This window comes from Corythoichthys intestinalis, chromosome 19 (genome assembly GCF_030265065.1).
Source record: "Corythoichthys intestinalis isolate RoL2023-P3 chromosome 19, ASM3026506v1, whole genome shotgun sequence".
NCBI lineage: Eukaryota > Metazoa > Chordata > Actinopteri > Syngnathiformes > Syngnathidae > Corythoichthys > Corythoichthys intestinalis.
The window spans coordinates 33,721,795-33,737,592 of record NC_080413.1 but is presented as its reverse complement, the minus strand read 5'-3'; the positions used below and the strand labels follow the sequence as shown (position 1 = coordinate 33,737,592).

The 15,798-nt window shown below is 38.6% G+C and overlaps 1 protein-coding gene across 1 annotated transcript in view; it reads right to left on the bottom strand.

The window, feature by feature from the left end:
- The window catches only part of LOC130907951 (mucin-2-like), a 44,267-nt gene that overhangs the window by 2,224 nt on the left and 26,245 nt on the right, over positions 1-15,798 (bottom strand). Inside the window, exons 32-38 of the mRNA XM_057823509.1 lie at positions 15,625-15,759; positions 13,405-13,589; positions 8,582-8,758; positions 7,127-8,503; positions 4,886-4,927; positions 2,657-2,713; positions 2,506-2,569 (exon numbers count right to left, since the gene is read on the bottom strand). Of these exons, the coding sequence (XP_057679492.1) occupies positions 2,506-2,569; positions 2,657-2,713; positions 4,886-4,927; positions 7,127-8,503; positions 8,582-8,758; positions 13,405-13,589; positions 15,625-15,759 (2,037 nt within the window). The remainder of the gene's footprint in view (positions 1-2,505; positions 2,570-2,656; positions 2,714-4,885; positions 4,928-7,126; positions 8,504-8,581; positions 8,759-13,404; positions 13,590-15,624; positions 15,760-15,798) is intronic.

Here is a 15,798-nt window from a genome sequence, read left to right as displayed (position 1 = left end):
CTCCCTCTTTTCTTTTGTTCCCCCGTAACCCCTTCCTGTTCACTGCTTTCTCCAAATAAACGAGGTACGTTGAATGATCACAATGGATGTAGGTCATACTCCCATGTGATACATTACAACTGTTCAGATAAATCGGACATTCAAATCTCCATTCGCCGTGTCAAGCAGCTGAACAGGACAGGTTAAAAAAAATGTTTGCAGATCTTCACAGAGATAAACTATTGTGTGATCCAACTTATTCCAATATTATTGTAGAGATAGTATCATGAGCTAGCGTGTGCTTTACATACTGAAATCCGATTCCAATTCCGAACCGGTTCCAAGTGTTTCGAGGCCTCGACATCGCAATGAAAAAGCCTTAACGATCCCTTTAACAATTCCTAAAGACGCGTATTGCGTCATCACGTGATGTGATGTGTCTTGTTGTCCAGACGCATCAAACTAGCATGGCGCCAAGAACCACTCACTCAAAAGTTTGGCTACACTTCACCAGGAAAGAGGGTGAAAATGAAAGGTTACTATGGTTTAGCACGAGCATTGCAGCCGTAAACATAACAATGACAGCACGTAGGTTCAAACGCTCCAAAGTGTGTCTTCACTCCACAAAGAAAAATTACAACAAAGTGACTTGCAGTCATTGCAAGGTGAAAATAACTGCATCAGGAGGGAATACGACTGTACTGTCCTCACCGAGACACTAAGGCTCAGTCCTGGCTATACAGCTAGCTAAACTCCCAAATGACGATGCAGAAGACGTTGGTATAATTTGCTGACTTTATTAAACCATCACTTGATGAGTGAAACTAAAAATAGAAATGAAACAAATCAATTTCGTCCCCAATAACAAACAGGTTCGCATCAAAGTAAATCAGCGATGATTAGCTGCTAATACATTAATAACAAAAACGGTTAGCATGCGTTCACTAGCATTAGCACATCGTTCAAACCACTACACAACTGGAATTAAGTGTCCGATCGTGAATCACACAACAACAACACAAAAGATGATGCATACAGGCGTTGCCTCTGTAGATATTTTACTAACATTAACAAAGAACGTAGGCTCGCAGCAGTGTTTCCCTCTCTCACAAACTCGCTCACTCGCTTGAATGTTTTGTAGCTGCACTACTTCTTCGCGTGAGAGCGCGCTCTTCTTCACATGAGCGCGTTCTTCTTCGCGTGAGGAAGTGCATGGTCGACCCACTTGAGCGTGAAAGCACCATAAAAACTAAAAGGCATGCATTTCAATATAATGGTAAATAATACACCTTAACACATATTGCTAAAGGCAGAACAACGACCTATATGCCAATATATACCAATATTTTTTATTTCTATTAGAAAAATGTTTCAGTAAAATGTTACACATTTTTATGTATTTGCCACTTATTGCCACAGTTAACATTGAGGCTTAGGGCCTCTTTTGACCTCGTTGTGAGTTTGTAAGGTTGTGACTTCTGATTAAACAAACTCGATGCCAATCAAAACATTTGTTCTTCTTTTTCCCTAAATTAGAATTGATAAGAGAATCGATAAAGAATCGAATCGTTAAGCCATATCGATAATGGAATCGGAATCGTAAAAATCGTATCAATTCCCATCTCTAATGATAAGGGTATACAGTGAAACACAGAAGTTTGATTATTTTTGCAGACAGCCCGTGGATCACAGCACACGAAACATTAATGCAGTTTGCCTCTACTGAGACGTCTAATGGCGGCTAATGACGCCTCACCTTATTTTTGTCACGTAAAATCGCTGTCCATATTAATGATCATCCTGCCGGTGTTGTCATATTTATCTGCTCATTAATGTTCTGCTCAGGTTCAAATTGGAATGGCACAACTGACGACATGTTTATATAGTTAAAAAGCGACACTGTGGAATTCCAGCAGCGTGGCAATGTGACGTCACCGCCCTGTGACGTCAACAACAATGGCGATCTACTAGTTAAACAAATTTTATTAAAAAGAAAACATTAAGAGGGGTTGTAATATCAAATTATGAGAAGTTGTACTCCCATTTATCTTTTAAGAACTACGTGTCTTTCTATCCGGTATTTCCTTTCCCAGCTATTTATGGGCAGTAGGTGAGGTAAGCCTTAAATTGGTTGCCCACCAGGGCACAAGGAGACAAACAATCATTCATCCAGACACACACTTACAATACTTAGGGACAATTTGGAGTGTTCAATCAGCCTACCATGCATTTTTTGGGGATGTGGTAGGAAACCAAAGTACCCAGAGAAAAACCATGCAAGGACGGGGAGAACATCCAAACTCCACACAGGAAGGCCTTGGTTTCAGAACTGTGAGGCGGACCTGCTAATCACTTATTCAGGGTGCCGCCTCTAATCTAATCAGTAGATTGTCTTATTTTGGATCGGGACAGTGCTGTATCAACCATTGTTAATTTGCAACAGAAAGATTAAAAAAAATAACAGTAAAAAAAAAAAAAAAAAAAAAAAAAAAAAAACTGTCAAATTTAAGAACTTCCTCAACCTACCTCTTCTTCCAATGTTCCTAAAAATCTTCCATCCACTCGATGATGAGTTCCCAGCACTCGTGCTCTAAAATAAGAAATGAAAACCACAAATCAACACAAAATTGGAGTAAGGATATATGATCTCACAAAATATGAATAATGTTGTTCTTACCCTGGTCCCACTTCTGGAAGTTTGAGATGTTTTGGAAAGCGAAATTTCTGACCGAACCTGAAAGAAAAGAGTGCACACACGAGTTCACAACTTTACAACGCTATAGGTAGGTACAGTGCCTTGCAAAAGTATTCGGCCCCCTTGAACCTTGCAACCTTTCGCCACATTTCAGGCTTCAAACATAAAGATATAAAATTTTAATTTTTTGTCAAGAATCAACAACAAGTGGGACACAATCGTGAAGTGGAACAAAATTTATTGGATAATTTATACTTTATTAACAAATAAATAACTGAAAAGTGGGGCGTGCAATATTATTCGGCCCCCTTGCGTTAATACTTTGTAGCGCCACCTTTTGCTCCAATTACAGCTGCAAGTCGCTTGGGGTGTGTTTCTATCAGTTTTGCACATCGAGAGACTGACATTCTTGCCCATTCTTCCTTGCAAAACAGCTCGAGCTCAGTGAGGTTGGATGGAGAGTGTTTGTGAACAGCAGTCTTCAGCTCTTTCCACAGATTCTCGATTGGATTCAGGTCTGGACTTTGACTTGGCCATTCTAACACCTGGATACGTTTATTTTTGAACCATTCCATTGAAGATTTGGCTTTATGTTTTGGATCATTGTCCTGTTGGAAGATAAATCTCCGTCCCAGTCTCAGGTCTTGTGCAGATACCAACAGGTTTTCTTCCAGAATGTTCCTGTATTTGGCTGCATCCATCTTCCCGTCAATTTTAACCATCTTCCCTGTCCCTGCTGAAGAAAAGCAGGCCCAAACCATGATGCTGCCACCACCATGTTTGACAGTGGGGATGGTGTGTTCAGGGTGATGAGCTGTGTTGCTTTTACGCCAAACATATCGTTTTGCATTGTGGCCAAAAAGTTCAATTTTGGTTTCATCTGACCAGAGCACCTTCTTCCACGTTTGGTGTGTCTCCCAGGTGGCTTGTGGCAAACTTTAAACGAGACTTTTTATGGATATCTTTGAGAAATGGCTTTCTTCTTGCCACTCTTCCATAAAGGCCAGATTTGTGCAGTGTACGACTGATTGTTGTCCTATGGACAGACTCTCCCACCTCAGCTGTACATCTCTGCAGTTCATCCAGAGTGATCATGGGCCTCTTGGCTGCATCTCTGATCAGTTTTCTCCTTGTTTGAGAAGAAAGTTTGGAAGGACGGCCGGGTCTTGGTAGATTTGCAGTGGTCTGATGCTCCTTCCATTTCAATATGATGGCTTGCACAGTGCTCCTTGAGATGTTTAAAGCTTGGGAAATCTTTTTGTATCCAAATCCGGCTTTAAACTTCTCCACAACAGTATCTCGGACCTGCCTGGTGTGTTCCTTGGTTTTCAAAATGCTCTCTGCACTTTAAACAGAACCCTGAGACTATCACAGAGCAGGTGCATTTATACGGAGACTTGATTACACACAGGTGGATTGTATTTATCATCATCGGTCATTTAGGACAACATTGGATCATTCAGAGATCCTCACTGAACTTCTGGAGTGAGTTTGCTGCACTGAAAGTAAAGGGGCCGAATAATATTGCACGCCCCACTTTTCAGTTTTTTATTTGTTAAAAAAGTTTAAATTATTCAATAAATGTTGTTCCACTTCACGATTGTGTCCCACTTGTTGTTGATTCTTGTCAAAAAAATTAAATTTCATATCTTTATGTTTGAAGCCTGAAATGTGGCGAAAGGTTGCAAGATTCAAGGGGGCCGAATACTTTTGCAAGGCACTGTATGTCTGTCAGGTTTTTATGGCATGATTTGTAACTGTTACACCATTTTGTCAATGTGTGTTGCCAAAGCACAATGAAGAATATCTATGAAAATCCGACAAAAAAAAATAAGACAATGTTAGGACTCCTGGAAAGCAATCATTACATTTCTATCTACACTCTTTAACTATACATGATTACAGCTCAACCACTCGGTATTTTTTTTTTAGAAAAACTGAATTAACTGTCACTAATCACATATCCCCAAAAATTGCTTTCTTGTTCTTGTATTTGTTCTTTTCTCTGTGTCACCCAAAACCATTTTCTTTCCTCTGCTTTCACCTAATAAACAACAAAATACAAACAACCACAACAGGAGTACACTAAACTCTCACTGGCACATTAAAACTTCCCAGATTCCCATTCTCTGTGTCAAAGCATCTGAACAAAACAGGCTTAAAAAATAAATATAGCCTTTTTGTGTGTGGGGCGGGGTTGGAGGTACATACCTTTTTGTCCAACAGTGTTCCAAAAACTAATATGAAGAAACCCTATGTGAAGAGAGAACACAACAAAAAACATATACATTTTTAAATGAACAATGTAGCACCATCTAACCATATCTACTTATTCATTGCTATACGAATCCTGCTTTTATTTTAAACAAGGATAGATAAAATGAGGCCCAACTGTATACTACAAATTCATGCAGTGGAGGATTAATTCCTACTTAAAATGTACAATCTGCAGTAAACACTTTAAAATATTTTTTAAAAAATCTTTTTATTTTATTCTACTTTAATATATACTTTAGAATGGTAACGTAGATTTAGTTTGGAAAAGCTCTTACTATACCCCATTGACACGGTGTTACTGTGGCAGCCAGCCTAACTGCTATTGTTTCAGATTTTTTAAAGTGCTTCATGAACTACACATTGATAGGTTGAACAGGGATTTAGTTCATGAGATTCATCAAAATCTGGATTTTGGCTGGATTTCTTCTGGGTTTAATACATTTAACTTTTAATACAAATCCCTGATTCTTTAATCTTTTGCTATAATCTGGATAAATCTACTCTAGGGGCTAAATTAAAAGTCTAGGATTTGATAAAGAATCCCAATCATGGATTGTGTGGACGACCAGGAGTGCAAAAATAAATGCACAATTAAATAAATTAATAAATGTGTCATTAAAATGCTTCTATTTCAATATTTATTTGTGTTTCAATATTTATTTATTTATTTATTCCAGTTTATTTATTTATTTCAATTTTAATTTATATATTTCCCTTTGTATTTATTTATTTCAGTTTATGTTTATTTCCATTTTTATTTATCAAAATAAATTTTTATTTAATTATTTCAACATTTATTTCAATATATATTTATTTATTCGAATATACCGGGGAGATTGCGGCATATTAAAAAAAAAAACACACAACAACAATTAATTACTACCTGGATACAGGTATTGTATATAATTATACACGACTACTACTACTACTACTAATAATAATATAATTGTTAAAAGACCTTTAATTCTTATTTTAATTCTTATTAAATTGTCAATTAATTTTAATTAAATAAGAATTAATTAATAATTCACTGTATTTCAATGATTTTAAAATGAATACATGCGTGATGATTTTGGCACATTCTTTTTTAATCACCCTGTATATATACACGGCCATTGTCACAGTACAACATGCTTTCAGTATTTGCCGCTGGTGGTGGTCACATTGAGCACTTTAAAGTATGAAATAAAAACTTGAAGTTATAGACAATACTTGTATCTAGCTAGTTTTTTTTTGTTTTTGTTTTTTTCATGTACCACAATTGTTTTGGCACATTCTTTTTGAATCACCCTGTATATTTATTTATTTCAAAATTTGTTTATTCATTTCAATATTTATTTATTTATTTATTTCATCTAATTATTTCACTTTTTATCTTATTTCGTTCTTGCACTCTTGCTCCCCTTGTAACTGCCTAAAATAATTTTCTCGGTCGTTGGCTCATCAAACTCGACGGGCGGGTGTGGAGTAGGCGGGGTTGTAGTTGCCCTCCCAAAATGGCTGGCATTGTGGAGGTTGGCCTGACCTTAGTAATAAACTAAACCGCTGTGTATTGTAAGCCACGAGCTCAGGCAATGTGCTCTGCTTAGTCTAACATGTCCGTTATTAAATCCTGAGAGAGCTTATGTTAGGAAGGAAGGAGCAATAGCTTGACTCGATCAACTCAAACCCGTCTAGTTCACACACGCCCACTGAGTTTGATGAGCCAATGACAAATAAAATTATTTCATGCAGTACGAGGGGAACGTGAGTGCAATAATGAGATTAATAAAAAGTGCACTAGACAAATGTTGAAATAAATAAATATTGAAATAAATAAATGTTGTAATAATTAAATTTAAAAAAATAAATAAAAATGTAAATAATATAAACTGGAAAAAAATAAATAAAACTGGTTATAAATAAAAAAAAAATATATATATATACATTCAAATACATAATTAAAGTTAAATAAATATTAATAGAAATATTTTAATCACTTATTTAATTATTTATTTAATTGTGCATTTATTTATTTAATTGTTGCTCTCCTAGTCCTCCATAAGATTGGCTTGGTTAAATTAACTAAATAAAAAGAAAGATTGTACAATAAGTAAAATAATACATGACAATGATACACGAAAGTAAACACATTCAAATATACACTGAACATACAAAGCAATGTAAGAAACTCACCTGAAGAGAGTTGAAGAGGGAGAAGGTAATGTGGATTCCCAGATTAGTTGGGTCAATTAAGATTCCAACTCCAAGACTCCAAGTGATTCCAAAAAAGGGTGTGAGGATAGCCAAGCTCCGAATAATGACCACCAGAACATACTTCTCATCTTGTTGTGCAGTGCTTGACATCCCCCGGCTCTGCAGTATTTTAACTATTACCACAATTAGGATTATAATGTTTATAAACACAATTGCCAGGGCCGGGATCACAAATGCCAGAAGCGCTCTTGACCTTTCCCAATTGAGCCAGCAGATCGTATTTTCTCGAATGTAAGCATTGTTCGGGGCAGTTACAGCTATAGTAATGACTGAGATAAGCAGAGGCGCCCCGTAGCCAAGACAGAATCCGATCGCTAACATAGTCTTTTTAGAAAGTCCTCCACCAAAGACAACGACTGAGCGGTAGAATAGCAACAAGGCGGATGCGAACATCCAGAAAAAGAGAGCCAAGTAAAAGAAGTGGATGAAAAAGGTAGCAGCAGTGCATGCAGCTGGATTCCTTTTTTCTCCTTCAGAGATACTTGCCCCAATAATGAACCAAATGTTTGCAATCAAGAGAGACACTGCGATGTTAACAATGGAAACGTGCCGCAAGTGCGAAGTGGTGCTCTTTCTAACTGTTTTCCATATAACCCCTTCAATAATGAGGCATATCACTAAGGACGCCATGGAAATACTAACGCCGATGTACGTTATGAAATCCAACACACGGCTGATCGGACTAGTTGGTGACATTAGAATTGAAAATGAGGTCAGATGGTCACACTGACATGTGACCAATTCACCCTCTCTTCTAACGAGCTCACAGCCTTCACCATCCCATCCTCCGAGACCTTCAAAGAGGGTGAAGTTCCAAAACACACATTGAGGGTTCCCAAGACTGTCGTTTACAATGTTAAATGTAAACGAGATATTGTTGATCGGGTTATCAGACTGAACAAGTGCGACTCTCCCATTGATGACCCTGCCTGAAGCGTTGTTCTCATCTCTTGGTGGAAGTACATTGTCCATTGATTCAAAGGTTATCACAGTGAGGAATGTTGTTCCGTTAGATCCCTCTATGTCTATCTCCACCGTAGAATTAAAATCTCCGTTGAAACTGTCGTTGAATGTTGTTTTGTTCAAGAGAATCAAAGGTGTATCAATGGTTAAAGAGGCATTGATAAGCCTACTTGCTAAACCCTCAAGGGAAAACAATAATAACGAGCTGACACTCTCATTTCTGGGTGTGAAAGTTCTTGTTCCAAAAATCTCAATGGCAGCTCGGAGATTAAGGACATCCCATGAAACCCTTGCCTCATCTCTGGTCAGGACATCAGTGGTGATTAGGATATTCTAAAGTAGATAAAGTGAAGAAGCAAAACAGTTACGACTTATCTTGATGGCTATTGGTAGGTGAAATAAGATTCATACCTCCATTAGGTCCTGATTTAGCTCGAGAGAAGAATTTGTTACTAAGTCTGCCACATTGTTGAGTATTCTAACAATGGTCTCAATGTTGTTAGGAGATCCAGTCACATTCTCACTTAGCTCATCAGTGGTGTTGCTGAGATTTTCCAAGAACTCTGGCAAAGTCTCATTATTCAAAAACTGAATGTTCAGATAAAAAAATATAAGAAAGAAAGAAAAAAAGGTTACAATCACAACATGGAACATGACGTTTCAACACCGCACAATAAAATCAAAGTCAGGTACTGTATATCAAATTTGTCTACCGTAATTTTCGGACTATACAGTACAGTGCTATGAAAAAGTATCTGAACTTTTTGGGAATTTCTCACATTTGTGCATAAAACCACCATCAAATGTGATCTGAGCTTTGTCAAAATCACACAGAATAAAAACAGTCTGTTTTAACTAAAATCACACAAACATTTATATGTTTTCATATTTTAATGATAATAATAGTCAAACAATGACAGAAGGGGGGAAAAATAAGTAAGTTAACCATCACATTTAAGATTTTGTATCCCCCCCCCTCCCCCTTTTTGGCAGCAAAAACATCAACCAGACGCTTCCTGTAGCTGCAGATCAGTCCGGCAAATCGATCAGGACTAATCTTGGCACATTGTTCGCTACAAAACTGCTGTAGTTCAGTCAGATTCCTGGGACGTCTCGCATGAATCCCTGTCTTTAGCAGCAGCATCTCAATGGAGTTCAAGTCTGGACTTTGACTTGGCCACTCCAGAACGTTTATTTTGTTTTACTGAAACCATTCTGAAGTTGATTTACTTCTGTGTTTTGGATCATTGTCTTGTTGCAGCATCCATTCTCTTTTTCGCCTCAACTGTCTAACAGACGGCCTCAGATTTCCCTGCAAAACATCCTGATAAACTTTTCAATTCAGTCTTCCATTAATGATTGAAAGTTGTCCAGGCCCTGAGGTAGAAAAACAGCCCCAAATCATGTCGCTCCCTTCACCTTGCTTCACGGTGGGGATGAGGTGTTAATGTTGGTGAGCTGTTCCACTTTTCCTCCACACATGACGTTGTGTGTTACTCCTAAATAATTCAACTTTGGTTTCATCAGTTCACAAAATATTTTGCCAAAACTTCTGTGGAGTGTCCAAGTGCCTTTCTGCAAACATTAAACGAGCAACATTTTTTTTTTTTTTTTTAAACAGCAGTGGCTTCCGCCGTGGAGTCCACCCATGAACAATATTCTTGACCATAGTTTTACAGTGTGCACAGAGATATTGGACTGTGCCAGTGATTTCAAAAGTCTTTAGCAGACACTCTAGGGTTCTTTTTTTTTTACCTCTCTGAGTATTCTTCGCTGAACTCTTGGCATCATCTTTAGTGGACGGCCACCCCTTGGGAGAGAAGCAACAGTGCCAAACTCTCTCCATTTGTAGACAACTTCTCTGACTGTCAAGTGATGAACATCCAGACTTTTAGAGATGGTTTTGTATCCTTTCCCAGCTTTATACAAATCAACAATCCTTGATTGCAGGTTTTCAGACAGCTCTTTTGACCGAGCCACGACTCGCATCAGACAATGCTTCTCATCAAGACATTTCTTTCCAAGTGTGTTTCTAGTGGGCAGGTCAGCTTTAAACCACTCATCAGTGATTGGGCACACGCCTGACTGAAATTGTTTGGTAAAAATTGGTTTCAGTTGCTCTTTAAGTCTCCTTTGGCAGAGGGTTCACTCATTAAAATATGAAAACCCATAAATGTTTCGGTGGTTTTAGTTAAAGCAGACACTGTATTTTCACCTGTGTGATTGTGACAAAGATCAAATCACATTTGATACTGATTTTATGCAGAAATGTGAGAAATTCCAAAATGTTAAGATACTTTTTCATACCTCTGTAAGCCGCTGCTTTTTTTCCTCATTTTGAATTCTATGGTTTATAGTCCAGTGCGGCCTATTTGTTCATTTATTTGGGTTAATAGGTAACACTGTATTTTCACAGTGGCGTCATAAGACATAATGAGACTGTCAGAATTATGAAATGACACTGTCATGGACATAAATGAATGCCTATGACAGATGTCATTAAGTGTCATTTGGCAAATTTTGTCACTAACTCCATTTATGTCCAGCTCAGATCTTTTACATGCATTCAAAAGTGAGATAATTTGCCAGATGACACTGAATGACATCTGTTATAAGCATTCATTGATGCTCATGACATTGTCATGTCATAATTATTATTATTTTTTTCATAATTATGAAGGTCTTATGACAGTCTTATGACGCCGCTGTCAAATAAAGAGTTACCGGGTAATACTTTTTGATGTAAATATCCCATAATACAGTGAGGACAGCTGCGGTTTGTAGTCCAGTGCATCTTATCTATAAACAAATACCGCTTTTGTGTCAAACATGGTGAGTGGCGGCTTATAGTCAGGTGCGCCTTAAAAAAATTACAGTACAAACTCAATTTTGTAGTCCATATGTGAGCCAATTGAAAAAGAAATTTTTTAAAGCTCATCTTTCAATTTGCGAAAATACCATTTATGTATGTTTGCCTTTCGTGTCTTTTGGAAGCAAAACTCGAAGTGAATGTTTTTGAGGTTAGAATTTATTCATTAATCATTTATGTGCTTTTTTTTTTGTTTTTTTTTTTTTTGTTTTTTTTTAAGTGATTAAGTACACACATACTGTAGCTATTGCATGAAGCATCTGGGATTAGTGGATTGGCTAACATATGGGTCATTCCAGAACTGGAGGATATTTTGACCTCAAATTTATTGAAAAATAAGCCTTAAATTTTGCTTTTCTGCTACATATTCCTCAACAATATACAGTGGGGCAAATAAGTATTTAGTCAACCACCAAGTGTGCAAGTTCTCCTACTTGAAAAGATTAGAGAGGCCTGTAATTGTCAACATGGGTAAACCTCAACCATGAGAGACAGAATGTGGAAAAACAAACAGAAAATCACATAGTTTGATTTTTAAAGAATTTGTTTCCAAATTAGAGTGGAAAATAAGTATTTGGTTACCTTCAAACAAGCAAGATTTCTGGCTGTCAAAGAGGTCTAACTTTTTCTAACGAGGTTTAACGAGGCTCCACTCGTTACCCTTATTAATGGCACCTGTTTTAATTCATCATCAGTATAAAAGACACCTGTCCACAACTTCAGTCACTCAGTCACACTCCAAACTCCACTATGGCCAAGACCAAAGAGCTGTCGAAGAACACCAGAGACAGAAATTGTAGACCTGCACCAGGCTGGGAAGACTGAATCTGCAATAGGTAAAACGCTTGGTGTAAAGAAATCAACTCTGGGAGCAATTATGAGAAAATGGAAGACATACAAGATCACTGGTAATCTCCCTCAATCTGGGGCTCCATGCAAGACCTCACCCCGTGGCGTCAAAATGATAACAAGAACGGTTAACAAAAATCCCAGGACCACACGGGGGGACCCAGTGAATTACCTACAGAGAGCTGGGACCACAGTAACAAAGTCTACTATCAGTAACACAATGCGCCGCCAGGGACTCAAATCATGCACTGCCAGACGTGTCCGCCTGCTGAAGCCAGTACATGTCCAGGCCCGTCTGTGGTTCGCTAGAGAGCATTTGGATGATCCAGAAGAGGACTGAGAGAATGTGTTATGGTCAGAAGAAACCAAAATAGAACTTTTTGGTAGATACACAGGTTCTCGTGTTTACAGGAGAAAGAATACTGAATTGCATCCGAAGAACACCATACCCACTGTGAAGGATGGGTGTGGAAACATCATGGGTTGGGGCTGTTTTTCTGCAAAGGGACCAGGACGACTGATCTGTGTAAAGGAAATAATGAATAGGGCCATGTATCGAGAGATTTTGAGTGAAAATCTCTTTCCATCAGCAAGGGCATTTAAGATGAGACGTGGCTGGGTCTTTCAGCATGACAATGATCCCAAACACACAGCCAGGGCAACAAAGGACTGGCTTTGTAAGAAGCATCTCAAGGTCCTTGAGTGGCCTAGCCAGTCTCCAGATCTCAACCCCAGAGAAAATCCGTGGAGGGAGTTGAAAGTCCGTGTTGCCCAACGACATCCCCAAAACATCACTGCTCGAGAGGAGATCTGCATGGAGGAATGGGCCAAAATACCAGCAACAGTGTGTGAAAAGCTTGTGAAGTGTTACAGAAAACGTTTGGCCTCCGTTATTGCCAACAAAGGGTACATAACAAAGTATTGAGATGAACTTTTGGGATTGACCAAATACTTATTTTCCACCATAATTTGCAAATAAATTCTTTAAAAATCAAACAATGTGATTTTTTGGTTTTTTTCCCTACCACATTCTGTCTCTCATGGTTGAGGTTTACCCATGTTGACAATTACAGGCCTCTCTAATATTTTCAAGTGGGAGAACTTGCACAATTAGTGGTTGACTAAATACTTATTTACCCCACTCTATCATGAATAGTAATAAACTATCAAAATCTTGATTAGCACATCTTACAGATGAATGGTAAACAAAAAAAATGTCACATATTTTATTTGATATTTACAACATTTGGCATAATCACAGTAACACTATTGTAAATCTTCTTATTCAGAAACTGGATGTTTTAGTATTTAGTCTGTGGATGTATAAAATTTGCTGGGAGGAATCTAAAATGCCATCCAAATGTAAAATGACCCAAACTTCATTTGTCATTATTTAAGATTTTTTTGCCATGACTTTATGGAAATCCAGCCAACCCGTAATGAGAAAATAGCTCTCCAATGACTCACACCGACCTTGCAGTTTCAATTGCCTGACAAAAAACGCCGAGCAGCTCACCTCAGACTGAATAAGTAGTTCCACGAGCCTCCGCAAGGTGCAGTTGTCTCCTCGATCTTCCCATTCCCTACTTTCTCTGCAAATAGCAGTCTTCACTCCCACCTCATCTACTTCACATGAAGCTATTCCCTCCTCATTTAACGATCCATTTCCAAATTCTTGGTCATTAATGCATGTGAATTCAACTGTAAAGACATAAAATAGAGCAAGGAGGAAAACACTTTAAACATGTCCGTCGTCCATCATTCATTCTTTTGGGAGAATGACGGGGGGAGCAGTGGGACATGCCCGGGACACCTCAGCAGGGAAAGCATCATTCGCCCCCTCCCCAAAATGCCGTCAATGGCAGATAGTGAGTTAACTTATTTGGCCAGAAACTTGTCCAGTCCACATGAGATGGAATAGAGGGGTGTCACTACACCGAATCCAATACTGGGGCACAGTGAGGCACTGTCGAGCAGGGAAATTTTTATTTTTTTCACTCATCTATCATAGTCAGAAATAGCGCTTTAAAGTGCCTGTGACAGCATAAAAAAAAAATCTTAAATAGCATTATTATGTGAATTAGAATCATATTTTGAGACGATTCGACTATATACAACAATTTGGCTAAGCGCAGATGACGAGAAATTTGTCTTTTAATTTGCCGTTTAGCCCCTGCCGGTCATTATAGCACTCTAGCGTCCCCAGCTGGATGATGACGTCGGCAGCGTCACGATTTTTTCTGATTTAGAATTCATCCCAATGAGGGGGATGATTCAGAACAAGGAAAATGTGACACAGAGCCGCCAAATATCATGATTGTTTCAATCTCTCTAATCCAATATTTTTACAGCATTATAAGTATTTTCCCCAATTGCTAAATAAATGGTATTGTCATGACAAGTAACAGTCTTGTGCTAAATGGAATATTAAATATTAAAAATACATTTATTCAGTACGACATGGAAAATTACTGCATAATGTTCAAAACTGCCCACTTCTTCCTCTCCTGAACAGTATTTTATGCCACCAGAATTAGTCCAGCTTTTGTCATTTCCCTGCCCCCGCTTCAGAGACGGAGGAAAGAGCGTAAACAAAACAGGAGGCGTGGCAACTAGCCGACATGCTAATCTCAACCGAGCAGCTTTTCAATGTATTATTCTCGCCTTTTGAAAACAAAAAAATCACACAAAACTACCCCAACTCGTGTCACATATGGCGGCGGTGTTGTCTTCACCGATCGGCCAGCCCCCGGCGGCGAGCAAGTTACAGCTTGTCGTTCTGCTGCGGCTTCGCCGGCAAGCAAAGCAGGGAATGAACGCCAAAAATAGTGCATTCTCAGTGGACAAACCGGCGGATGTCGGAGCGGGAATCTGCCCAAGCTGAGGATAGTGGTCTATAGTGGGGTGGAAGTGACCATGGTGTGTGACGAGCCACCAGTCATCAGCCGAGTGGCCTTCTCGGAAAAGGAGCATAGTCACCCACAAAATGCAAGCAACCTCCTTATTAAAACGTGTGCCATGATCCCAGTATTTGACAAAATTCAAAACACGTAGTTTACTCACTTCCTTGTCGGTCCAATTGTCCCACAGTTGTTGGACTCGTTCTGGCCATTCCCCACGGTGAACGGGAACTTTTTTAAACCCAAAAAGGCTCACACGCCTCTCGCTGGTGCAGCAACAAAAGCATGCAGCACATTGGGCTTGGCGTGATGCGAAAAACAAACGAATTAATCCGCAAAATCAGCTGAATCCTCAGTCTATCTGCATGCTATAAAGCAATGGCTGTATTGTGTGATGGTGAACTGGGTGATGTCACATTCGCATTCTTCCACAATCCAAGAAGTCTCTCATTTTAATGGCGCGGAATTAAAAAAATAAATAAATAAATTGATCGCTTCCACACATATCCAAGCGCTCCATTTCATTCAGGAGCATTAAATACAGCATGAAATATGAAATAAACATGCTTTTTGCTGTCATAGGCACTTTAAACTATATATAATTAAAGCAAAATACATGTTTCTGTAAAAAAACAAAAAAAAAAGTGATGTTTTTTTGTTTTTCAGTCATCAGTATTCAAAATTTAAACTCCCTTGTTTATAGTCAATTCACCTCTGCTCATGCTCATCAAAATCCATCTCTCCAACCCTTCCTACACTCTGCTGTTCTACTTTGTCTGGACAGAAATGGGGAATAAAAATTTATACTAACGAAAATGTGTCATTGCATTACTTACCATCTTGGACCAACACGAATGTTGCATCCCGTGTGAATTGAGAGAGGCCCACCACTTGACAGGAAACTATTAGTTCTTCATTATCACAGTCTTCCTGTGTGAGGGTGATGTCTCGGTTTATTTGAGAGCCTGGATCTAAATATGGACAAACAAAGACTGTCACCACTGACGCGA